At 39.2% G+C, this 27,915-nt stretch overlaps 1 protein-coding gene across 1 annotated transcript; it reads left to right on the top strand.

Annotated features, from left to right (window-relative positions):
• The first annotated feature begins 503 nt into the window (after window positions 1–503).
• LOC118213376 lies at window positions 504–27,915 on the top strand. The gene is made up of 18 exons (XM_035392293.1): window positions 504–829; window positions 1,201–1,542; window positions 1,804–2,151; window positions 3,016–3,153; window positions 4,682–4,729; window positions 6,022–6,117; window positions 7,336–7,422; window positions 9,493–9,567; window positions 12,782–12,892; window positions 13,954–14,058; window positions 17,406–17,489; window positions 22,448–22,540; window positions 24,844–24,927; window positions 25,297–25,389; window positions 25,675–25,773; window positions 25,935–25,950; window positions 26,238–26,316; window positions 27,800–27,915. Exons 1-18 carry the CDS (start codon window positions 763–765, stop codon window positions 27,803–27,805), a joined length of 1,971 nt encoding a protein of 656 aa, XP_035248184.1. The 5' UTR covers window positions 504–762; the 3' UTR covers window positions 27,806–27,915.

Raw genomic sequence — 27,915 nt, forward strand, 5'->3', positions numbered from 1 at the left:
TAATGTAATGTAATGTAATGGGTGAAATGGGGAAAGGATAAGTACTGTTTTTATTTATGTCATTCAAAACATTTTAAGTCAGAAAACAGTTGAAAAACTCAGCACCTCAGTAACTTGCAGTACCCAACTTGCAGTACCCTGATAGTGTAATGGTAATATTATGCATGCATGGTTTTGCTGATGCATCAGATCTTTTTTGTCAAACTAGAGTAACTTTTGTGTAACTAGAGGATCACATTCTATCAGCTGGCTTTTTTGTGGTAACAAGAAATGAATTAATCATTACTTAATGAAGTTAATCAGATTAAGATGTAACCCATATACACATATAGCAGTGAGGCGTTGTGTCATGATCAAATAACAAAAGCTCAGCTGCTGTTGTGTGTCACAGGTTCAATAGACCTGAGTCACGTCATGTACTTAATTCGTGGCTTCGTCGCGTGATGTTGTACGAAGTGTCCGCCTCGTTCTCAACCACAGGAGGACGCATCTATTTACATCATGCATTAAAACGTCTTGAGACAGTTAATAATTTTACATGCAAGTATTTTTATGCACTTTTAGAGGGCGCTGTTTCGATAAATGTGGTAAAGGCGCGGTAGCCATGGAAGTGAAAGTAAAAGTAAGAACATATTTTTTATCGTGCGTTGTTAGAACGTGTATGAGTAAGCAGCGTTTCATAATTCCTTTTCAGTAGCCCACTTTACGTTTTTCGAGTATTAGCATAGTCACACAAAGTTTGTACAGACTTTCGTAGACCTCATGATGAAAAGCAAGATGAGAGTTTTCTGTTGGTTTCTGTCGTTGTTCTGCGCTACCAGGACTGAAGGTAAATTGACTTTTCTCAGTAGTAGCCTACGCCAACAGCTGGTGTTTAAACGGAAAAAGTCATATATGACATTTAAAAGCAATTTTTCGGATTTCCGCATGAACCATCTGTGCGTATAGTTTCAATATTAGCCTATAGAATTAAAATCATTTTGATTGCTATATAATTATTACCGTAATAACTCAGTTTCGTTTTTAATTATGTTTGTGTTTACCAATATACTGATTTTATTGCTGTATGATTTTGACTCCATTTGCATTCTAGTTTAGATTTGGTATGATAATTTATTCATTAAATAAAACGGATGCCACGGAATTTTTATACGTTTTGCACGTATTGTGGAGGACTTTCAAACGTGTCTTCCGTTCCAGGATTTGCAGTTCTGGGTCCTGCTATGCCCCTAGTTGTCCAGTTGGGGGCGTCTGTAACGTTACCCTGCTCTGTGGATACCCCACTACCTCTGCACGAGCTGGAGGTGGAGTGGACGAGAGGGGATTCTGGGACCCTGGTGCATCTGTTCCAGGAAGAAGAGAGTAGGCCAGAATCACAGAGCCCAGCTTACAGTGGCAGGGCCGATTTTTTCTCTGAAGAAATCTCCAAAGGAAACTTCTCTCTGCTGCTTAGGAATGTCACTACTGAAGACAAAGGGCTGTACAAGTGTGTAGTTCACACTGAACACGAGTCCCATGAAACAGAGGTGACAATAGATATTGGTAAGTACCCCCAGCCCACTTGTCCCGATGCAGGTTTAGACAGCTTTGTTGTTTGTTGTGGTTACATATTTGAAAAGTAAGCGTCTTTATTGCATGAAATTTGTTGGAAAACCAGCTGAATTTTCAATTTCTATGAAAAATAGTTGTTATGATAAAATGAACAGAAAGTATTTGCTTACATGCACAGAGGAGCGTGAAGGTAGAATATGCCACACCCTGTAAAAATGAAATACAAATGAAAAATGTAACTTGATTTTTCAGAACGGCTGGTTGTGACAGGTGCAGACGTGCCTGCATTTGCATATGCTGGTGAGGATGTGATTCTGAACTGCTCAGTGGACACCCATGTTCCTCTCAACGAGTTAGAAGTAGAGTGGATAAAGACAAACGGGGAAATCCTGGTGCTGCTGTTTTCTGAGGGGGAGGACAGACCAGAGTCACAACAAGAGAGATTCAGGGGGCGTGCTGAGTTCTTCAGTGAGGAGATTCCCAAAGGAAACTTCTCTCTGAAACTGAGGGATGTAAAAAGTGAAGACAGAGGGGAATTCATGTGCAAAGTCCATACAGACAGGGATTCAGTCAATGCAACGGCATGGTTACAAGAACAGGGTAAGTATGAACATGACCACATACTGTATGTACTTTTCTCACAGTAAATGGTTTGACTCTTACTCACAAATGCACTCCAAAATGTTAATTTACCACCTTACAGTTTAATATTACTCAGAAAATTAGTTCCAGCTCAGTGCTAACCTTTTACAATAATTTAATTTACAGTATTTTATGGTTTTGTGTTTCTTTTTAGGACTTGTTATGGATGTAATCTGCTTGTATTCAGGATTTGTATTTTGGCTCTTGGTTAGTATTGTTAACTTGCACTGCTACTTTAGTTTTTTTTGTATCTTTATTCACTGGTGTATTTTTACTTGGTGGTGTATCTTTACTTACTGTTGTGTCTTTACTCACTGTTCTGTCTTTACTCGCTGTTGTATCTTTACGCGGTGGTGTATTGTTACTCACTGTTATATTTTTACTCACTTATGTTTTTGGCCTTGTCTGACGCTTTTGTTCATATTAATCAGGTAAACGCAGGTCTGTTTCTCCTACACTGGAAGTCACTCTGGACAAGAGAATCTGCTAAATGAACGAACCTCTTCTAAATTATTGTATCTTTTATGCACCGTAACCATTATTTATTATCAATTAGTAATTAGTTAATGCTTAATAATAGTATTTATTTTTAACAGTGTCCTAATGCTTGGGGAACAGGGATAGAGATGCCCCCCAGTATAAGTGTGACAGGGCCTGTTTTGCTGTTGTTGGTTTGGATCTTGTATTGCAGGTTTAGCAATAAATACGTTGTAAAAAAGACACCTTTCCCTTACAGAGGAGGAAGAAACATCATGCTTGTTCCAGCGGTGCTACCACAAGTTCTTATGTTCAGCTTTTGATTCATTGAAATCTCTGTTATAGGTTTTAGCACCTTACATCTATGTGTCCTGGGCTTAACCATTGCTGCAGCGGCTTTTGCAGTTACAAGCTGCATTCCTGCTCTTTGGTATATAAACAAAGAAAGACAAGAAAAAATCAAGAAAGAAAAAATCAAAAAAGGTAGGAGTGTTTACATTTTTTCAATTTACTGTACAACTATTTAACACTGTATTTCACACCATTTCTTGGGTCTTTTCCTTATACAGGAATGATAACACACTGCACACAGTTGGACACTGAATGTATGATAAAATACAGCTGTTGCTGTATTTTGCATAAATTTATTCATGAATAGTTTTTTTTTTAAATATGCACAAATTGACTTGGAAGGGGATTCCATGGAAAAATAGACAACACCTAGCATAGCCAGCTGCTAGCATAAATGGTCTATGAGGTCCTTTAGAGCCACTACTTCTGGAGAGCAATTTTTTTTCATCTTTGTCTCCAGCTGACACAAAACTACTGTAAATAAACTAATATGCTTTAAATTTAATATTTCACATCCTGTAAAAATATTTAAAAGACAATGTGCTGCTGCTCTGGAGAGTCTGCTGCTAAGTCATTTTGGAGACAGCAAGTTTTTCTGTTTATCCTTCGTCTAGCTAAATGTTCCGAATGGCGTTCCGTGTTCTGGCCATGGTGACTGCTCGGATTCCCTAGCAGTGCTCTACCTGTCACAGGATTTCACCAGCTGTTTCTCGGCTCTCAGCAACCCTGTGGCTTAGCTAGCTCGCTGTTATCAGTTACGCGCCTAAACCCTGTGAGCGCCCACCTGCTCTAGCCGCATTAGCCTGCACTTTCTTTTCAAATGTATCAGAACACGATTCTGACAGAAAGATGATTACATTTTTCTGTCTTGTGTTTTGTATGCATACTGTAACGTCTAGTTTACCACACTTCAATCAAAATTTCAGCAATACACCGTTCCAGGGCACGGAACGAAATTGCCATCCACAACTGGTGAACAATAAGTAAGCTGGACAAGTTATGTCATACCAGCTGAATGATAAGGAAGCAGGCATTAGGTCATTATATGCCCGATGTAGCTGGAGAAACCCCACAAATATGCCATATGAAGAGCTGCCCTGCTGAAAATTCCAGCTAAGACCAGCTGGGATTGTAAACTGGTTTAAGATGGTTTAAGATGTGTGTTCGACATTTCTATCTGGTCATAGCTGATCTGTGGCTGGTTAAAGCTGGTTCTCGCTGGACAAAGCTGGTTTAGCTGGTAGAGTAAGCTGGCGGTCAAACTGGTGGACTAGTTGACTATATAGGCTGGTCAGCTGGTCAACAGCTGGCCAACCAGCTAAAAGAGATGAGAACACAGCTTAAACCAGCTTGATCAGCTTAGGCTGGTTTAAGCTGGAATTTTTAACAGGGTGTGGTGACTATCAGTTCCAGCCCTGCGTTCCACTTTCTCCTTTGTTGTTGGGTCCAACAGGAACTAAATTTCCAAACAAAACAAAACAAAACAAAAACAAATCTGAGATCTCAAAAATACTTGGAAAAATGTATCATAATTTAAGGGTCCAGAAAACAGATGCAGTCAGAATGAATGCAGGCCTCCATAAGTGTTAGTTTCTCTTTTGGATTTATATGAGTGCACTCAAGTTCATACGAACCCTTCTCTTTTTCTCTTTTTTCCAAGAGAGTTCTCCACCCAGTGACCCCGTCGCTAATGAAGATGATGCAGCGGGTGAGAATCACATGAGCAATGGGAGGATGATGACCTGAGCAGTAACAGTTCAGTCTGAAGAGTGGGCTCAGAAAACCAGGCTACACAGAATGTGCAGAATCATTAATGAACTGCCAGTATTACACTGTGTATTGTTTTCAATGGACTGTGTTCCAATAAGAAATACCAATTCTGCAATATACTATATTCTCCCAAAACACATTAACTTGAAATTATGTACATTAAATGTAATTCATTTACACAAGTTAAAAGAGAATTGGGTCCCATTAACCTGGATTAACCACAATTGCCTTCACCAACTGATACTATTCTCAACAGAGCAATAGGAAAATAATGCATGAAGCACCATGCCTTGCATTGAGTTAGCTAGACAAGATAGCCAGTAGCCTAGCATTCATTGGCTTATGGTGCAATTTGATAGTATAAACATGTAACAAAGCATGTAGTTTACCATTCAGAGCATTCTCAACGAAGAGATAGGAAAATAATGCATGAAGCACCAGGTGTTGCAGTCAGTTCTACTTCTTACCTCTCAGACTGTCAGTACGGCTGGAGGTACGGATAGTATCCTTCATGTTTGTGCAGGTCGAATCATTATACCCACAAAGTCTTGTCAGTGATGGAAAATGATGGCAGTATAGCGTCATCCCAAATCCACTCATCGAATTGGTTGGAAGAACAGACATTGTCACTCTCCTTCAGAGCGTTAGTATTAGCACAACTACAAATCCCATTTTACAAGTTTTCAAATCAAGGCACACTGCAAAATTTGGTGAAAATGTTGAGAGGATGTAATTACCAAGTTGTCTTTACTGAAGTTGTGAAACTGTTGTTGCGTGTATTCTCACATTAATTTACAAAGTTATGAATCAGTTATACAGATTTGTGAAACTCCATTTACAAATGTGAAACCATTCTACAGATTTGTGACTTTTGCTAAAAAATACCTCCATAGTAATTTAGTGGTTGTGATGAGAACTTTTAGGGACTACATGCAAAGTCTTGTTTAGGGCCACCAAAAACCTAAACCCAGCCCAGGGACCTAGGGTCCATCTAAATACATATATTGTTACTTACCTTTATTATGGAAGTAAATCAAATAGTCATAAAAACCAGGCTGCCATTACAGGATATTTTTTCACACAGCAGTCTAACTGAACTACATGACTGATGCTCGCTGAGGTCATTCCCATTCAAACTACAGCAACCAGGAGTACACATAATGTAGCAAATTATACAAACGCCCAAAACATGACAATATGTTTGTGAATACTGCATTTTTATTTGCTTAGGTAAAAACAACAGAGCTGTGTTGCTATATTGCCTTCAAGTCTCCGTTCCATGCATCCTGATGTCCATTGCATTCGCCATATGGGGTTATATTGAAAGTAAGTCTGCCTGCTTTGTTTTACTTTGTTTTTTATTTATTTAAGTTTTCTGTGCCTAATTCCCTCCCTAATTTTGAATGTCCCATTAGCTATTTTCAGTCATGTTCATGTTGCAATTCCTGTGGCTGATTTTAGAGAGTGTAGACTTAAACGGTTTCCTCCGCAACATGTGGTGTCATCACCCAATTAACTAGGGGTCATAATAGGGTTAGGGCTGAGTAGGGTTGGGTATCATTTGGATTTTATCGATTCTGATTCTACTTCTTGAATACAGTTCTTATTGAATCCTCATTCCGATTTATATCATATTTTTTGAGGAAGAAACCAAAATGTTTCTAAAGCAAAAACTACCCTTAAATCTTAGCAGATTGCGGGTGCTACAAAAATTGTAAATTGTCAGTAATGAAGATAAAGTGTCTTTTCCTACATTTTGGTAAAACAGAGCAAAATAAAGAAAAAATAAGAACTGGTGCTTGCTGGGGATAAACTGGAGGAAGTGATACTGCCCTGTGAACTGTGGTCAGCCATCTACATTCTGTGATGATGCATGCCTTAATCAGAAAGGTGGATGCTAGAGTAACTGGTCCTGGCAGTTGAACATTTTTATAGACTTTTTTGATGCTAAATGCATTTCACTCATTCAGCGAGAATGCGACTGAAAATAAATTAGCAGAATTCGATAAGCAAATCTGAAACTAACTTTTCTTAATGAATTTCTGGTTCTTGGAGATTTGGAACTGGTTCCAATTCGGAAACGGGTGTCAATATCTAACCCTACAGAAAGCAATGAACAGGGAACAGATACCCTTAACCAACATAATCGGCAATTTTGTCTCGCACTGCAGATGCCTTCCTTGACCATGGAGCTCAGCCATGCTCTAGAATGGTGCCTTAACATGTTGAGCCACCCAGCAGCCCTTACATTATATATATATTTTTTTTCTTTATTGTACATTGGCACACATAGCATCTCTCTAGGTGTGTCATGCCATTGTTAGATGACCTTTGATATACTTGATAGTATTTTAAAAATCATAAATTAATAAATCAAGTAATAAATCATTTTATCGTGTTCCTTTGGATGGATTATTATTTAACTCAGTTTTAAAAAAGTTTATTAACATTGTTTATTTGCCATTCTAAATTGGGGAGAAAAGCAAAAAAAAATAGTTACACATTTCTCACTGCGTATTTTTTGATGTTCTTTTTGTTTTTTAGGCTCTGTTGGAGAGGCTTATGTTTGCAGTACTATAAATCTCATGAGGATCCTGGTGATATTTAAGGTGGCTCCATATGTACTTCCTGGTATGTTTTCATTTTATAATGCAGTATATTGTGAACATATGTACATAATACATTATTTATTGCCTCCAATATTACAAGCTTTTATGTTGAAACAGTGTTTCCCACAGGTTAAAAATGTATTTATAGTGTTCGACTCTGTGTGTTGGGGGGGGGGGGGGGTTATTTATAAAAAATGCACTGTTTATTAAATTGTACTGTAACCACTGACAGGTTAATTCAATTTTGCTGCCCAGAATTGTTATTCATTTCACTTTGGCCATGTGGCCAGATGAAAATGAAATCTGTATGGCACATTTAAAATTGTACCAGGGACACAGAGAATGAACAGAATAAAAACGCAACCAACAGACTAAATCATTTTTTTTGCAGTAATGGTCTTGGTTAAAGATAAGCCATTATGCTATCAGAATGCTTAGGATGATAATATAATCTCATAAAAATTCCAAACATTTGTTAAAAGGCTTTAAAGTCATTGGTGCCTGATATCCAAAATGCCCTAAAGAGAACACAGTGGTTTTCATCAATTTCAATTAAAGTAGTAACTGTTAACATTACAACTGTTGCTATAAGTGGTTACTGCTGGAGAATTAACACTTCATTAACTGTTGTTTTGAAGCTTTCAAGAACACAGTAGTTAGCCAAACAGTAGCCTCGCTTGTCTACTTGATTTATACTCTGATTTGAGACAAGTTTGTCTAGGTCTCAGTGATGTGCTTTGCAAATAAATCTGGTCATTTCATGAAAAAAATGAATAGGCCTATTGAATTCATACTATAATGGCATAGTGTTTTGCTGATGATTTGGTTAAGAAACAGTCATAAGGCTTAGTTGTCAAGAGTCAAAGAAGCAGTAACCTTGAATGTTCAGGGTTGGGTGACAGGCCATTTTTCTGTGGCTAAACCCTTCCTGGAGGCGGAGCATAAGCCAGAGGCTGTATCCAGAGACAGATGGAACCGTAGCGTCATGGTTATGACAATGATCATAACTAGCAACAGAAAAAATAACTTTAGTAAGCTCTCTGGTGGTATCACTGTATCTGGCACTGGATGTCTCCGAACAGGGAAATGCAAGAACATCATGAGCGCTGCATACTGCTGTCAAAATGACTGGTTTCTTTTCACAGAGTTATGTTACGACCTAGTCACAGAATTGGCACTTTGTTATCTGGCACAGATATGGGTGCATTCCACATTACCTTCACATTCACACACTGATGTGTGGCTGCTTAACTCTACTTGCATCAGCTATGAGCTATGAGAGGAAGTGGGGAGGGGAAGTGTGCACAGCAAAATGAGTCAGTTGTATGTCACTTTGACATTTGAAGGAAAAAATAATAAATACAAAGTACAGTATAGTGTGTTGCTGAAAAATCTTTTTGGGCAGGGGCAAATCTGTTTGGGTGGGCTGCCCAAATAAAATCATTGTATGTAGTGTGATATGGAATTTATTTATTATATTTTTACTCATTATGCGGGTAATTTCAGCAGGGCATTCATCTGGGGGTAAAAGCAGGGGTGTAACCAGGACCTAAAAGTACAGAGGTCAAGAGACTCAGCAGGGGTGGGATGAGGTGAGGTGGGGTGGGGGTCAGGGGTTAGGCTGGGTTATGCTCTTTTTCCCTCTAAATGAAGAGGAGAGGGTCTTATGATAGAATTTTGAAACAGGCCCCCATGGGCCATGGAACGTCTCTGGCTACAAGTGTGTGGCAAATGAATAAATTATAAATTGTAGTGGTTACTGCTGGGGAAGTAAGACTTCACTATCTGTTTTTGAAGCACAATAGTTAGTCAAACAGGAGCCTCACTTGTCATCCAGATTGATGCTGTGATTTGAGTTTGTCCAGTTGGGTGACTGGCCAGTTTTCTGTGGCTAAACCCTTCCTGGAGGCGGAGCATAAGCCACAGGCTGTATCCAGAGACAGAGACGGAGATGTAGTGGTGTGGCCATGAAAATTATCCGAACTAGAAACAGAAAAATAATACAGGCACTGGATGTCTCCTAACAGAAATATTAGGACATCATGAGTATTGCTGCAGTAAAAATGTTAAAATAACTGGTTTCTTTTTACAGGTACATGTTACGAGAGATTGAAAAGCGTGGCTCTGCCTTTGGAAAGTTTTGTCATTACAACAGGGGTAAATTCTGGTAAGTGTACGAACAGCATACAGTAGTTTTAGTGGCTTAACATACATTAGGTTGCATTTCCTTTCTATATCACATGGTTTAAAAACAATCAATTTGTTGCTATGCTTTTAGCATTTTAGATATTATTAATAGTTTGGCTGTGTATGGCTTTGCTGAAGTAGACAATGGCCCTGTTTCATGACAACGTAAGCACCAACGTGTCTGGGCGTAAGCGGAGTTGCTAGTTTAGTCTCCCGCAAACTGAATATTTTTTTTGCTAGCACCAGGCTTGGTAGTTTTGTGGTCTGCAGTCAACCTGTTTGTGTAAACATGGGTTTGGCACTGCTAATTAAGGGCATATTAATAGAAACATTCGACGCTGTGCAAATTAGGTGTTCAAGAATGTGTTTTAGTCCAAACTAAACCAGGTTTAACACTGCTGCATTGTGCCATTTTGGTGGTGTTATGAATGTGCCACAAATATTAATGCATGTACACATAACACAGATGCAAGAAATTGTTCAATTTCAATTTGACTATCTGATATGCAAGCTATGTTCGGTTATGCAGTGCAATGTTGTCTATTTAGGCATTGCACCTATATGGAGTTAGTCAATGTGAGCTACTTGCATGAGAGACACAATGAGTGTGGGAGACCAGCTCTACACCATTCAAACAGAGCAATATACGCTTTGTTAAAATTCTTGGTGGCTTAACACCATTGCTTGCATTTTTCTTATTATATCATATGGCTTAAAAGGTAAACAGGGTATTGATATTATTGTGGCACTTTTGTTATGAGACCAGGCTGATCTCTGCAGATCCATGGCGATTTATTAAACAGCGGAGAAGGCAAATAAACAACACATTTGTAAGACTGGCCACAAATTTAGGCTGCACACTGTTTTTATAGGTCGCTTGTGGCTGTTATGCAAATACATGTACGCTTTCAAACAAACCAATCGGCAACTAGCTACAGACTCTCAGTAGCTAGTTAGATACTGCAATGGAAAACACACCCAGAGGTTAACATTATGATGCAGAACACTATGAACAGACTGCGGCAGCCAGATAACTAACTAGTCACTAAAACACATTCCCCCCCTCCCTCGTAAAGAAATGGGCTACAACCCTGATGAAAGCCCTCTTCACAGCAGTCCATGCCCTTTCAAAATCCTGCTGCCATGCAGGGATGGCAATGTGGGTGGTTGCCTTTTGTGAAGTTACACGCATCCTGATCAGTACAGGTCTTAATTGTGCTTCTGCGCAGTGCCAGCACTGCTCAAATGATCCCTGGTCAGCTGGTGGACAAGGTCCAGGTGGTCCTGCAGCTGGTGCTCGTACTCTGCACCCCAGGCAGGTGGGAAGGTCGTAGCCAGGGGGCCGGCCAAACACTAATCCCACAGGTGTCCACAGCTCCCTCCCAAACATACTGGGGTGCAGCCAGTAGACAGCAGCCTCCTACACAGCCGTAAGACTGGAGGACTGGGGGCAGGTGCAGTTCCCAGTCGCGGTGGTGGCGTGAGGTGACCAGCGCTAACTGGGTGGCTAGCATGCGGTTAATCCGCTCCACCAGCCGGTCGCTCTGGGGGTGTGACAAGGTGGTTCGGGTCTTCCTTATAGAGAGGAGGCGGCACACTTCATGAAAGAGCTGGCTCTCGAAGACCCTCCCCTGGTCAGAGTATAGCTCTTGGGACGTCCCGAACCCTCAAGAACATGCCAGCAACCAGGCACTCCGCCACCACTGAGGCTTCCTATGAAGGAATCACGTGCGCCGCTGGCCACTTAGTAAAGTAGTCCATGGCCACCAACATGTATCGATTCCCCCCGTCGGTAACAGGAAACGGCCCCAGGATGTCCACCGCCACCCTCTCCATCAGAACCCCGCTTCACGACTGCGGGAGCAGCGCCCTCTCCTGGCCCCCTGGCCCTTTCTTTGCTGAGCAGGCCCCACAGCGGTGGCAGTGGCTCCCAACGTCCCTCCTGCATCGGCCCCAGTATAAGTGCCAGCAGTGGCTCCCAACGTCCCTCCTGCACTGGCCCCAGTATAAGTGCCAGCAGTGGCTCCCAACGTACCTCCTGCACCGGCCCCAGTATAAGTGCCAGCAGTGGCTCCCAACGTCCCTCCTGTACCGGCCCTAGTATAAGTGCCAGCAGTGGCTCCCAACGTCCCTCCTGTACCGGCCCCAGTATAAGTTCCAGCAGTGGCTCCCAACGTACCTCCTGCACCGGCCCCAGTATAAGTTCCAGCAGTGGCCCCCAACGTCCCTCCTGTACCGGCCCCAGTATAAGTTCCAGCAGTGGCTCCCAACGTCCCTCCTGTACCGGCCCCAGTATAAGTGTTGGTGGAGCCGGTGCAGGGTCTTGTTAACCCTGAAGTGGCCGACCCCCAGCACTGCAGGACAACATTATGAACAGATATTATGAGCCTCTGGTGGTTCTGAGGCAGAATTGTGATTTATTATTTGTGTAGTTGTATAAGGATCTGCTGAAGTAGGCCAGATGTGCATTTTGACAGTAAAGGTTTAGAGATGTAATTTGAGGTTGCAGTAGAATCCTGCACTGCCCTTGGTAAATGGTAAATGGACTGCATTTATATAGTGCTTTTATCCAAAGCGCTTTACAATGCCTGTCATTCACCAGAGCAGTTAGGGGTTAGGTGTCTTGCTCAGGGACACTTTGACATGCCCAGGGCGGGGATCGACCGGCAACCCTCCGACTGCCAGACAACCACTCTTACCTCCTGAGCTATGTCGACCCCCTGTGACCTCTTTAGACCCACCTAGACTGGCTAATGAATTAGTGCAGAATGTGCTTATGGAGAATGCATTTACTCACTGTGCACCCCAGCAGGCCCACATTTATAACATAATTAATGCTTTGCAATGAATCACGTACTGTACATTAATCTCTTCATACACGTTAATAGCATGATCCATACATATGGTGCATATAATGCTTAATATATTGTTGATATTTTTTCGATAAAATCAGTCATGCTGATTGCTACTTTGCATAACACAAGTTATCAAATATGCATATTGTTTCAATAAACATTGTGAATTTATAAATACTGGACATTGTTATGATAAACTTATTTTTCTAAGCACAGTATTTCCATTATTTGTCAGTAATGTACTTGATTTAAACCATTTCAACATTTTCCTTCTTTGTTTTAATTTTCCATCAGTGTCCTGTGCACAATTTAATTGTCTTTCATTTCTCTTCAAATCAGCTGTCCTCCATAATCTTTTGACATACCAAGCCCCAGATGCAGCACAAAAACTATTTTCTGGATTCATGTTCGCTGTTGTGATATTGTTCAGTTTATCGGCAGTTTTTTCAGGTAAGACTATATTTTACAATATAGTAAAATAAACATTGCACATACACATAATCAGTGCTTGGCTGCAGATGTCCAGTGAGATATATTGCAGCATTATGTAACTGTGGAGAACGTACCTTAAATAATTTTTGATTTATAAATATAAGTGTAGCCTGCCTCTCTTTCAGAAAAAAAAAAACATTTAAAAATGAAAGTTTCACTGAAATGTCAATGCACAGGTAATGTCTCATGCTATTATTATGTAGCCTTATAAGTTATTTTAATAAATAGCATACCTAGTGCAGAATTATTTAGCAATACAGCCGACTTGCTATGGCATGGGTAAACAGGATAGGTAAGGTGAAGGTTTATAGTGCAGGCATGGTGATTCAAGCATTATTATGCGGGACGGAGTGTGGCACAGTGGGTAAGGAACTGCGCTTGTAACCGAAAGGTCGCCGGTTCGAATCCCGCGTAAGGACACTGCCGTTGTACCCTTGAGCAAGGTACTTAACCTGCATTGCTTCAGTATATATCCAGCTGTATAAATGGATACAATGTAAAGTGCTAAGTAAAAGTTGTGTAAGTCGCTCTGGATAAGAGCGTCTGCTAAATGCCTGTAATGTAATGTAATTATGGTAAGCATGGTATGGCAATAGAATAGGTAATGCAAAAAATGGTATTTGTTATTAGGTAAATTTTGTTTAAATTGAAAATGTCAGTCAGTCAGTCAGTTTTCTGCTTAATGAATTCAGTTCCTATAGTTTTTCATATGCATTTTTTTAGTTTGGCAGGTGATTAACTTGATTGATTGATAGGTAGAGATCCAGTTTTCTAGATCTAAGATTTCTCTCTGCCTGCTTATTAGTGCATTCCTGTGTTTCTCATTGATGTCCATCTGTTTCTCATGTTTAAGCTCCTGCACATAACCATTTAACCTTACTGGTGTCCTCGTACAGCATGTCAAAATGGACATCTGACACTAGTGGCTTTGTCATACTGTAAAAAGGCAAGACTGAAATGTGTGTCTTCATGCATTGGTAACCAAATGTCTGAAACAGTGTCATTTTCTGTGCTTACAGGGTTAAAGTTTTCCTCAGGATATTCCTATGAATACCTAAGTTATGTGTTTTCTTTGGAAGTATTTTTTATTATTTTCACACGTTCTGCATATGGTTTTACAGCAGGTAAGTTGGCCTTTAAAACAATTCATACTGAACAATACCAAACATATACAGGTAGGCTAGTGCACGGAAATGTAAGTCGCACCCATGTGGCTAATAAAATCAAGCAAATAACATCCCAGTATTCATAGTGTTAGTGTCAAAATGCAGTCCCGAAGGGCTGCAGTGTCTGCTTTTCTTCAGTGTGTTTCTCCACCAGTAATTCTTTTAAGTTGTTTGTTGGCTACATGAGATCATTTTAAAGTATGAAATGGAAACAACAAAATGTGGCTATATCTGATTCAGCTTTTTTAGTTTTCTGGTCTTCATTTTGTTCAACCATGTCAACCCCCATTGTCTTGGTAACTTGCCCTTGTGGTTATTGAGGTTTATTGTACCAAGATTGAAACAACCTGTACATTGTTAATGAATTAATTACCCACGTGTGATTTAAGATGCCAGACACATGCTGAAGACGCCTTGACTGCTGAAATGCCTCCATGCATGCTAATCAATTAATTAACACTAGAAGTGCTGTCATTTTCATTTATAAATCTACATCATCTATACGCCTTGTTCTCAAGGCCTGCTTTGACTATTGACTGAAAGGAAACCACAAATACCTGCAGACACTGCGGCCCTCCACAACTTGAGTTTGACACCCCTGGGCAGGTTAACATACCCAGGGTTTCTTTTGTTCAGCTGACCTAACAACTGCACTCTGGCATAACAGGTATTGCAAAGGTGGTTATTAACTTTCAAAGTAAACATGGGCTTTTTTAATTTAAAAAAAGTAGCGGTGTCGGTAAAAATGAGCCTATAGTGTTACAGCATGGGCCGTACTCGAGCAGCCCGTTATTCACCTGAGGAAAAAAGACTGATATGGACTGATATAATGGACGGATATGAAGAGCATAAAATAGTCATGATGGCAAAAAGTAACACCGTTGCTGCCAAAAAAGCCAGGGATGAGGGTTGGCAAAAAATAGCTCATAGTGTAAATTTGTTAATACCTTATTTACCTTACCACTGATAACAAATAAATTCTTCACACTCACCAGTTGTCCTACAGTTTATTTCTAAAGTGCCAACTGCACATTCTAGAGCTTCTAAACCTTAAACTTGATACAGAATATTTTAAATATTGCCTGAAGCAATCACACCAAAGTTTATTCATAAACTCAACACCATTGGCCTATATCTGAGGGAAGCAGATATGATGTTTAGGGTTGAAGAAGCTTGCACATGTGCTGTATTACCTCCACTGCAAATTTACAGTACTGGCACAAATAATAGGAAACACTGCATTTATGAACACGGCTTGATGATTAATGCAATATATTGCAACAGTTTCGCTTTTTGGCATAATAAATGTAATATGTAATAAATGTAATATCAACATAAATCAAAAATGAAATTATTAACATTTGTGTTAGACAATCAATAATCATTACATCTTCATGTATCAGTTCATACCTACATAACTCGGCAGTCTAAGCTATCTTACTGTTGGAAAGTTTATCATCAGTTTGAACATGTACAGTACTTTTTTGTCCTGCACGTTTTTGCAGAAAATTTTTATATTCATGTGAAGAAAACAATTTTTTTCCTTTTTTGGCTTGTATACTTCATTTCAAATTACTGATGGTCACCTTATGTCCTTACCACTTGTGATCAAGAAGATAGCTATATCAAATACATTTTTACAGATGAAAATGTCTCTTGAGAAACAACAATGGAAGCAAGGGCACAGATAAAAGTTAACAGTACTAAACATCTTCTTTAAGCATAGTGTTTCCATAATTTGTGCCAGTTCTGTATATCTTTCAAAGAGATCTTTCAGAGAAAGCCAGCAAATTTTTGCCCTGCGAAGAGACCAGCGAGCTCTATGGGATCCTGCAGGAATGGAGAGACCTTTTTCAAAGGAGCTGATTGGTCAAAGAGTGGTGCTTTTGTGTGTTTCAATCCAATAGCCCGAACATAACCTGTCCCAGACCAAGACCAGCTGTGCAGCACAAGTTACCATGGCAATATACGCTGATTAAAAGAGCCAGCTTTGTGATACAGAAAACCCAGAGATAAAGCTTAAGTTACCTTGCTAAACCTGTAATCTCACCTCATAGTCCACCCCCAGGTCTACTGTGATGGATTTCTGAGGGAAAGACATCGCTACCCAGACAGCACACAGAGAACTGCTACAGTACATGGGGCTAACATTGGCGATCTGTCACTTTCCATCTGTGGAGGCTAGTCGCTACATCGCGTGGAGGTAGTTTGCCCATTGGAAAGATGTGGCCATGTTGCATACCACTGCTTTGCTACGGAATCAGATTTGTGTCAAAATGATCAAACAAAACGTTGTATCAAGTATCAAGTATCAAGCAAAACTGATAGTTTGCACAGGCATAGTTGTTCCAAACTCAAAAGCCTTAAGTTTTACTCTTGAAACCAATATTTTTCTTTTTTTATTTCTTTGTTTGATGATTTTGACACAAATCTGTGTCAAGCGTATGATTTTTTTCTTTGATACTTTTGGCACAAATTTCATTTCACGGTAAACAACATAGCCGTGACATTTTCCCAATGGGCAAACTACTTCCATGCTACATCACAGCTGTCTCTGAAGCTGACAAATACCCCTGAAAACAGATCATGAGTAGTTTTATGTCATATGTCCTCAGGGTTATGTGCAATTAAATTATCATAGGAAGACAATCCACCATAGTCAGACGATTGAGGAGCATGGCACTGGCATTATCCACATGTCCTGGCCTTCTCAGGCAACAGATTTAAATCCAATTGAGTATTTATGGCATATTCTGGAAGAAGGCTAGAGACAACATTGTCCACTTAAGAAGCGGGCACCAGCTGATTGGCTTTCATGGAAGAAACTTTCTGGAGCAGATAGGACATACTGGCCACAAGCTGTGGCCCAATACCTTATGAATTGGCTTACATTTTTTACACAAACAAGTCTGAGAACATAAGCTGCCTTCATTGCATGCGAGCTGTACATTCATTAAAAGCACTCTGTTCTGCTGAGAATCTAAACACAAATTATTTTTAAATATTTGTGATTGGTGGTGCATTGTTAGTTGTGGTTTCCATTAATATCAATACCATTGTCTATTCAAAATATTTCAGCTATATTCCATGCCTGAAATTTTAGCCTTTTAAAATAAACATTAAGTTTGGTATATGGGAATTAATTATTTGTGTATTTTGGGATTTTTCATTTGAAACACTACTAATCATTAAGGTGTTTTACTATATTACATATATTTAAAATATATGTATCTTTTATATCAAAGGGATTCACAAGTGTCTGTTTAGAACAAAACATCTTTATTATCTATCTTTCTGTTTTTCAGTGTTTTTATTGTGGTTTGTTATGCCTTGTTTGAAGAATTTGTTGGAAAATTGGGAATCAGACTGGTGCAGTGAAAGATACGCATGTAAGTATAACTTGCTTCTTATATTGTGATTGATAAAGGGCTGTTTTGATTCCAGGCTTTTGATTGCCTTTGGGGTCTGTTATTGGCATTTGTCAACATGAGGAACAGAGTTGTGCCAACGAAAGTCAAGGTAGCCATTATGAGGCTGAGAAATAAGAGGAAAAAGAGCCAGAGACATAGGCAAAACCTTAGGCATACCAAAAACAGTTTGGAACATCAATAAGAAGAAAGAGAGCTCTGGTGATCTCAGTAATCACAAAGGGCCTGGTAGGCCAAAAAGACCTCTATAATTGATGACCAAAGACTTTCTCCACTATAATGAAGAAAAGCTGACAAAGACCTGTCTGACAAATCAGAAACACACTTCAGGAGGCAGGCTTGGATGTGCCAGTGACTACTGTCCACAGAACAGAAGTGCAGAGGCTACACTGCAATATACAGCCACTGTTACAGTTTAGTAAGAAGTACCTAAAAGTGCCTGCAGAGTTCTGGAAAAAGGTTATCCAACATGTATCAAAGATATTAATTATTAATTAAATCGCCAAATTCATTGATAGGCAGAGCAACCTGTTGGATCGGCTTTATCAAATATACTACTCACAACCAGATTAAAATTAAGAACTTTATTAAATTACAAGAAATATTCACATCTAATCTAAAGACAAGGTTCAACGACCTTAAAAAAATAAATGTTATTGACATGGATGCAGTAACACAAGAAATGAATGAAAGAAAATTCCAAACCGCAGCTTTCTCCCAAAATCCAAAGTCCAAAAACCAAAAGGCCAGGGATGAAAATGTAAAAATGCCAGGTGAGCTGTACGACAAAAATGTCAGATCCTGCGCACACCAAACACCACACAAAACCAGGCCCAGATACAAAGATGGCAACAGCAGATATTCAATCCAGAATGTCCACTGCAACAAACAAGCATCGCAGAACCACTTTCTTTCTCCTTTCTCTGACTAACTAGCAAAAGAAATGTCTACAATTTTAAGTGGTTCTATGAGGGAGGGGGCATGGTTCAGAGAGAGGGGCTCTGTCTGGCTGCACTGATTTGGTGTTGGGGTGTGGTTGCGGGAAGGAACTTGATCTGAAAACTGACAAATTTGCATATTAAAGTTGCCTTGTGTTACTGGAGGCAGGGCAAAGCTCTATGATATTATTATGAAAAGATTCATTGTCTTACAGTCTTTCCAAAGAGACCAAAAATGAATATATTAGGAGGTAAACTAGATCAGCTTTTGAATATCTCATTAGAAACCAAATGGAAGTTTACTCCTATTTTGAATTAAATATTTCATTAGAAGAACGCAGATATTCACCAATGCATATAAAGCAGATTCTGTAAAGCAGTGTCACACGCCGCGACACACTACTTTGGTGAACAGAAGAGTTATACACCGGTAGATACTTGAATTCCGGAATTTACCGGTCTTTATTTAAATGTCTAGAGAGAGAGAGTGCATGATTCTACAGAAATTAAACAAAACGTCTTCGCCATTCACCCTCATGGGATCGAGGTACAAAAAATTAATTAATAAATTAACACAACAAACTAAAATATCAAAGAAAAAATAATCAAAACAGCCAAATAGCCCCACAGCAGCTTTCCAGCTCCTTACAGTCGGTGCAGCTCCTTCTCGACTTGGGAGTTCCCCTGTCACAGCCCCTTACTGGAAAAAGAGCACACTTTAAGCCCTTTGCACACATGCCAAATCTGCCCAATCTTTGCCCATTTAGGGGGTACCTTATTTAAAGCTTTTGTCATGACTATAGCTTGGGTCGTAACAAACTCCAGATGTGAGCATCACAGAGACTTGAAATGTGGCTTAAATGAAGCAGGACCATTAGATTTGTACCATTAGATTAGTTTATATTCATATTTTTGGAAAAAAAATAAAGTGCCACAAATGCAACTGTTGTGGCAAAAAATCAAAAATGGATTAGTTTGCAGTGAAATACTGAGAGATCCCAATTATAAAACAGGTTAAACTATACATGTTCTGGATCAAAAACTCCTTGACCACAAGTGCGTAAAATGGTGGATATGCAGAACTATTAAACATCTATGCAGCAAAAAAGTAAGCAGTGTACCCAGTGTCTCCAAATCTATCCAAAATGTCTGTAAAGCACAACAATCATGTCTTTCAGTACAAATCAACTGTTTTGACTCAAGAAACTCACTTTTGCATCATTTTCAAGTGGGAGTTACAGGCTTTCCATCAGTACAGTGGTCTAAAATATCTTGGGGTCCAGAAACATATCCAAAATCTCTCCAAAAATGAATAAAATGCTTTTTGTCTATTATAAAGCACATAAATGTGCCTCTTATGAAGGTTTAAGATGAAACCTTGATATCAGATTTAAAAATAATGCAAAAACATAATCACACAATGTGGTACAGTACCCAAATGTGTACTCATTAACTCTTATATGTTTTTCTGTGCTATACAGTATGTAATGTTTTCTTGTATGGGGATCGGACGACATTAAAACAATATTCAACCGTCCACCACATTTTGGCAATGTTCCAGCTTCATGCCACATCTGGTGCATTAAGAAAACGCTACTTAGCTACCAACGAACACTTACTTTACAGTGTGAAATATCCTCATTATAAAATACCACTAACCTATTTAAATACACTCAGTTTCAAAAATAATGTATAGAACTGAAATATTTTCAGCAGTAACACTTACATTTGGGTGATGAAATCTTATCTGTTCAGAGAGACAGAGACAGAATCAATGGAGTCGTTCCCTGTTCTGACGTAGTCCAAAAAACAGTATATCAGCTAGGTCTGTCAGCAAACATATGCCTTAGCCATGCTCAGAAGTTCTCAAGAATAATAATATTTTCCAAGAAATGGTGAAAGTCATTGATAAAATTTCACCAGGTGCAGGGTCTTTTACTCCTACCACAGACTGAATGCGTAATGATGAGATAATGAGACAGAACTTTCGGTTACGCTGAGCTATAAAATGCTATTCCAAAAGTAAAATTAGACATATTATGCATCGTTAGAAATGTTATTCTGTCACCTGTTGGATAGATTCATTGTCGATCAAGCCAGATTGTACCACAAAGGACAACAACACAGTTATCAACATGTGTAACATGTGTGGTATTACGCACAGCTATTTTGGAAGGTATCCAGGTGTCACAAATGAGCGTATATTTCACAAACAGATTGTCCAAGACAATATATGACCACTCAGTCTCGAAAGGGACATCTTTATGCGTAAAACCAATGGTAGGGGTGTATATTTATTCAATATTTAGTTCCAGATATTGACAGTAGAATGACATAATTTTTTTAAAAATTCCTCTTGTTTATTTCAGTGTTCAGTGAGCAGCGTTTTTCACAGCTTTACTGGCATACCTTCAGCTATTGTTGGCTTTATCTTGTTGCTACGACGGAATACAAATTTTTAGTAGTAAAAGAATGTCTTCATGTATGCCCAGATAGATAGACACTATTGTCCAGTGTGTCATGCGTGGGGGGTGTAGTTATAGATGAGACTGCAGGGTGGGGGTTCTTGGTAAATGGACAACCAGCACGACAATGGTGGTGCCGCGAAACTCTGTATTTGGCATAGTTGTCCTGAATCATCTACTAATAAAGCTAGAACACAGAGTTTGTGTTTTCAACTCATAATTTGGTTGCAGGAGTGCAGAATGTCTGAGTTGAGCAATCTCAGGACGCCGGCGTCATGGGCGCTAGGCGTTTACCACAACAAGATAAAACCACAACCTCAAGGTACACCAACTTAAAGCCATAGTAATGTCACACACATTATGTTTTAATGGGCCAAATCACAAGACTGTCAAATGATTATAAAACAGGTATAGGCTCATTTAAATCACAGACAATCTCATTATTTATCAAAAATATGCATTGAAATGTATTGGAGCAAGAACTCAACATGGAACCAGCATCAGTGTTAACATATTTGATGCTAAAACAAAACATTACTTCATTAATAGCACAATAACACAACAGTCTTTTCACAGGGAACAGGTATATACACACTCACACACAAACACGTCATTTATGATATACTGAAATGGATTGTAGCATGAAATTGCACAACATACAATCAGCATCAGTGTTAAAATATGTGCAACTAAACATAACCTGGATCAGGTTAAAAAAAATCAACAGCCAAAAAAATGATAACCTCAGAAAGTCTAAATGACTCGGTCAGATCCATCAATTCCGCATGTCAACACTCCACCAGGGGAGTACCTCCAAAGGGTAAACTATGAGGGATTTAATAGTGAACGACTCAAATAGCTCAATGAAATATAAATAATAAATATTATAATTATAAACATAGCCTAAGAATCTCGCACTTCTGTACCCTCAACAATTCCCAAGAAATAAATCCATCATTTCTAAATAAAAGAGAAAACAATTTGCCAACAAAAATGTTACAAGAAAACATATTACTGTAAATTGTTAGTCTTAGAAATGTTGACTTACCGGGTTAATGGGACATGTACCTGGATACATGCACAAATTCTTTTTTTATCCTTGGTGATATTGAAGAGAGGGCCAGTCGCAAGTCTTCCTCCACTGAAAGGCAAGTCCTCTGTTGTTTTTTATGAAGGCAAGAGCGGAGAATGCAAGTTCCCACAGATGGGTGGCGGGATAATGTAAAAGTTCTGTAATAGCATGCCCGGAGATGATGGGGTACGCCGGTGCTGCAGATAGCCAGAATTCATCAAGGGGTACCTCTCCAAACCTCTGCTTCCATGTGCTCGGTGCACTCCTCTTTCTCTCTCTTCTGTGTGTGGAAGACAGTGGATTGAACGGGTCACGGATCCAGTCGTGATCTTTGACATTTGTCATGGGAAAGTAGCGCTCAAACCTCTCCTTTAGGGATTGCAGGTGTGTGGCGATAACTGTGCATGTAACAAAGCAGATTTAATGACAACACATTTCTTTCAGATTTAGGTGAGGGCGTCCGTCTTGTGCTTCATTACATTTTATACAGAACATGCTATCTTCTATTTCTGGACATCTTCTCAGAAAAGGATAAAGGTATGGAATGTGGTATTTGCTTAATTTATTTACTTAACTTGTTTCCTTAATGAATAGTGTCCATTATGGGGAAGATGTTTGGTGTGTGATTTCAGTGTGTCTGACATTTTGCTCTAAGAGGCTTTACATTTCCTTATCATTATTATTACTATTATTGATATTGTTGTGCTGGTTAGCTAACTCAGTTTGCAGTTAGGCTGCCCCATATGTGACAACAATTGACAGAATTGCTGGATGTCCCTTGCTGTCACAAATGGGACTAAGCAGTTGGAGTACCATATGTTAGCTTATGTTAGCACCATATAGGTAGCCTAAGGCTGGAAATCTGCTTGATTTAAATTACATGAACGCATAAGTAAGATTGATTCAGTCATTCAGAGCATTCTTTGTGCACATCCTCAAAAATTAACACTATGCGTATGCAAGATGCATTACCCATGTAAACCGCGGGGGCAGTATACATTTTAAATCTAGGGACATGAAAAATGCCAGGAAGCCAGAAAGGATGGAAGAATCATTTAAAGAGAAGCCCCAATCTTCTCCCTAGTGGATATACCTTTTAAAGCTCCAGTCAGACAAAAAGTAAGCAGATGAATATTGCCTGGGACTCAACCATTTTATGTGCACGTAACGCAAGAAAATGCAAGTATGTTTCCAGCCTACGCTTACAGTAGTAGCTAGTTTCAAGCCTAGCTGTGATGTTAGCTAGCTTGCAATTTTAGTCTCAGTCAGATTTGCATCTCAGTCAGTCACTGTTGCACTTAATAGCATCCAGGGCTGGCCCAACCATTTATCTTGGCTAAAACTCCCACACCTAGTTGTGAATCTTTTTTTTTTTTCTTTACAATTAATTTAGTCACTGTTCAAAATACAGGGAAGTAACCACCCTGGTTCTGGTCAACCTTGAATATGCAGGTGCAACTATGTCAATATTGGCTGTGCTGCTAGGTGATTCCCCCTGTTCCAATTTTCTGCCAAGCCCTGGTTAAAAGGGGTCCTTATGCAAGTGAAAATCACAAACTACCTAACATTCCCAGCTGCAGTTGACACTAGTTAGCTACTTCTGCACCCGTAGCACTAATGTTACCTAACAGGCAGTACCCTAACCGTTTAGTCCCATTATATGACTGCAATTGACATAATAGGCTACAGCAACTCTGTCAATTACTGTCACATATTGGGGCTACCTAACTGCTATTTGCGATTAATTAGCTAACCAGAACAACAATCGATCTATATGTTGATGCAGCAAACTTACCTGTTCTAGTTGTTTTTATATGAATAAGAATAATGATATGATAATAATGAAATGTAAAGCCTCTTTGAGCTAAATGGCAGACACACTGAAATGACACACAAAACATATTTTCCATAAGAGCAACATCCCATGGCTGGATAGTCCAAACACAGCTGTCAATAGTCGAGTGTATAGATATAGACTACAGTGTGGGTGGGATAATTTTTTTGTAATTGGTGAAACTGTGTAACTGCCCTTGAATTGATAAACATGGTAGTGAAAGCAGCAATAAACTCATAAAAGCGGTGGTGGTTAGAATTGCAGTGCATCAGATTGATTAAACTGCTAGGGAATAAATAAATGACAAGGCGATTAAATATAATGCCTTACCAGATACCAGACTGTGAGGCCCATCCATGCACTAGAACAGAGCCTTAAAGGATACCAAACTGTGTGTTTGGAATCCATCAATGCACATCAAAGCCCATCAATGCAATAGAACAGAGGCTTAACAGACACCAGACTGTGAGGCCCATCCATGCACTAGAACAGAGCCTTAAAGGATACCAAACTGTGTGTTTGGTATCCATCAATGCACATCAAAGCCCATCCATGCACTAGCACAGTGTCTTAACAGATACCAGACTGTGGGACCCATCCACACATGAGAACAGTCCCATTAATTGTTTTTTTCATATATTTTTCATGATTCAGGCAGGGAGAAAGTAGAGGGGGGGGGGGGGGTTTGGGGGGGCTGGGGGTGAACATCAGTAGGTGTCATGACAGGGGATTAAGCCCCGCCCACACAGGGGGATTCGTACATGGCTCAAGACCAGACTGTCCTACAGACTTCACCACACGTATCGCCCCCATTATTGCATTACTAATCACTGCACAGACTGCACAGCCCAAACTGACATCCTGGGAGAATCATTGTAATTCAATACATTTTCTCACATTTTTCTAAATTAGAATTATGGAATCATTTTGTTATACATTTTTTCTTTTGTTACTGATAAAATATTTTGCTCACAGCTTCAGTGAACTGATATGTGTGTTTCTGCAGAACACCCTGCACTGATGTGCTTCTTTGTATTCCTCTGCATCCTGACTGCAATACTGACTTTTGACCACAGGAGTAATTTACCTGGTACAGTATCACTTATTATTTCACCTAGTAATTATGGGGCCACATACACTATGAACTGGTTTTGTTATTTGTCATTTAACAGTCTTTCCCCTTGTTTTTATAATTTAACTTACATTAAGAAATATGACTTAAGAAAAAAAAATATGTATCAGGACTAGAGTAACTGTTGGACCAGAATTATAAAAGGGGAAGACTGGTAAATGACAAATTAATCAAAATTATATCTAAATTTTATAATTCAATGTGTGCTGTTTTCATGCAAGAAAAAAATTACTTTTAAAAATCAATTTTCCTCTGAAAATCAAGCATAGTGAGTATTTTTTGCCTAATTCTTATGTATTTACTAAAACAGCCATCATTGTTTTTCAGGTGTACTTCATATCCTAGTATATGTGTTTGGTTCTACTGTCCTAAGTGTCCTCAATTCAGTTGCTCTAGCAACAGAACTCTTTCTGAAAGCAAGTGAGTACAGTAATTGTAATCGTAAACAAAGTTGTACATCTCAATGAAAAAATCTCTGGTGATTGTTCCCTTTATGTGAGAAGTCAAGTATTCTGATCTAAAATTTAAGCCTACTGCTTTTTATGTCATATTTTGTACTACCAGTGCGTTCATATGTCTTAAATACCTATTATAAATGCGGCCATCTCTGAGAAATGTGATTGCACTTGTTTTAACTCTGGAAATCGCAAGGCCAAACTGTGGGATTCTCTGTAAGGATTTCTGTAAATATATATTTATTTTCAGGAAAAGGGGAGAGAACTGTGGAAGATCTTCGGGTGATTGTCTTCCCCCTTGAATCTTTCTTTTTGGCCTGTTGGCTAGGCTTACAGGTGTATGCATACTGTAAGTATCCTTTGGAAATATTACTTTTGGTACATTTCAAATATGGCTAATATACTGTATATTACTCTAATTCCTTCAAATTGACAAGAACATTATGCATGTGTAAATGGAATATTGTCATATTAGATAAATGTTGACCTTTGTTACTTTCTGAAATGCAGGTACACAGAATAAAAAGTAAGTACAACCTACCTGTAGTAAATGCATTTGCATGAATTATGAGTAAATTTGTTTAAGCATATTCTTAGATTTTTCCCCTTTTTTATTTTTGGTTATTACAATATTTCAGAATATACTGTGCTTGAAGATTGGAAGTGTTTTTGTTAAGCGCACTTAGTTTATTTTTAAGCCTAGATGTATAAAATTACAGTATAATGTAAAACTTCCTAAATTAGTGGTATTGTGTCTCAATCTCTAAATTCATTTCCCTGTTTATTCAACACTGTCATTTCATTTTTACTTAGAATGAAAGAACAACTGGAGCTCATGTTCCGGAGCTGCAAAACACAAGCCCAATCTTCAACATCATCTCAGCAAAATCAGGTGTGTAGTGATGAGAGAATTGCTGAGCCAGTTAGAGAGTGTTTTTCTTTCTCAAAATGGCTGTGCAATCTCCTAATGTTGAGGCTGCCATTGCGCTGTACTTAAGTGCTACCAGCTATTCCTGCCTGTAGCTGTGAACAAAGCACAACAAAGCTTCTGACTGACCAGTACTGCTTGTAGTGCAGTACATCTGTACTTTTGTGAACATGGTTTAATTTTCTAACCAGCCAATTGGCCCTGCCAAACAGGATAAATAACACTGTTCAAAAAAAATTTTTAAGGATTGAGGTCAGTCCACCCTCCTTTTTCTTCAGTCTATTGAGACAGGGGGCAACAGAGAGGGTTACAGACAGGGGGCAGCAGAGAGGGGTACAGACAGGGGGCAGCAGAGAGGGTTACAGACAGGGGGCAGCAGAGTGGGTACAGACAGGGGGCAGTAGAGAGGAGTACAGACAGGGGGCAGCAGAGAGGGTTACAGACAGGGGGCAGTAGAGAGGGGTACAGACAGGGGGCAGCAGAGAGGATTATAGACAGGGGGCAGCGGAGAGGGGTATAGACAGGGGGCAGTAGAGAGGGGTACATACAAGGGGCAGCAGAGAGGGTTACATACAGGGGGCAGCAGAGAGGGGTACAGACAGGGGGCAGCAGAGAGGGGTACAGACAGGGGGCAGCAGGAAGAGTTACAGACAAACCCAAAAATTCTGATGCAGCATTGTTAAAAAGCATTAAAAAGTCTCACCGCTTGCAAAAACATTAGTTTACATCCTTAGCCTCTCAGTTGCACTGCAGGGAAATAACAGCAGAGTGCTAACAGACCAAACCATTGTTTACAACCTCCCCCTTGCCACAGCTATGGAGCACTGTTATCGAGAGTATTTGTAGCTTCATGATCAATGAATTGTCACAGAAGTTCGCTATTTAGCTTCTATATTGTAACAAATGGGAGAGAGGAGCACATGACCTGCTATGGGGTAGAGGAGGGGTTTATTGACGAAAGGAAGAAATGTAGAAGCAGAAACAAAAGTCTGTCATTGCAAAAAGTCTTTTTTTACAGCATTTATTTTCAGTCCATTTTTTGCGTTGCAACCAACTCATGGGCTAGCTGTTAAATTTATGCATAACACCATTGAATTATTTCCACTTTAAGTTCTTTATTTCACTGTTCCAAGTCAATACATTATAGTATTATAATGATGTAATATAGTTAGTGCCCGCTGGCTATCTAAAACAAAGCCATAAATCCTAGTTAGCTAACATTGCAACTGAAAATGCTAGCCTGTTATGGTGTAGCTAATATCAGACACACAACTGTGGATGTAATATTTAGAAGTTTTTTATTTTTATATAAATTCTTATATGTACTTATACATATACATAGTATTACATTTAATTGTAATATGTACTTGCCCTATATTCCTTTGAGATAATTGGTGTTATTTTTAGTGATTCTACTAAGTCATGCACTTGAATTTGTCTTTTTCAGGAATGACATTGAAGACACCTCGCCCTCACCTGACACCTGTACTTTTTTGGATTTTTATGTCTGTTATGTAAACCTTTTGTGATCATTATGCCATAAATTTATTCTGTTGCAAATTT

Source organism: Anguilla anguilla, chromosome 14 (genome assembly GCF_013347855.1).
Source record: "Anguilla anguilla isolate fAngAng1 chromosome 14, fAngAng1.pri, whole genome shotgun sequence".
In the NCBI taxonomy this organism is placed as follows: domain Eukaryota; kingdom Metazoa; phylum Chordata; class Actinopteri; order Anguilliformes; family Anguillidae; genus Anguilla; species Anguilla anguilla.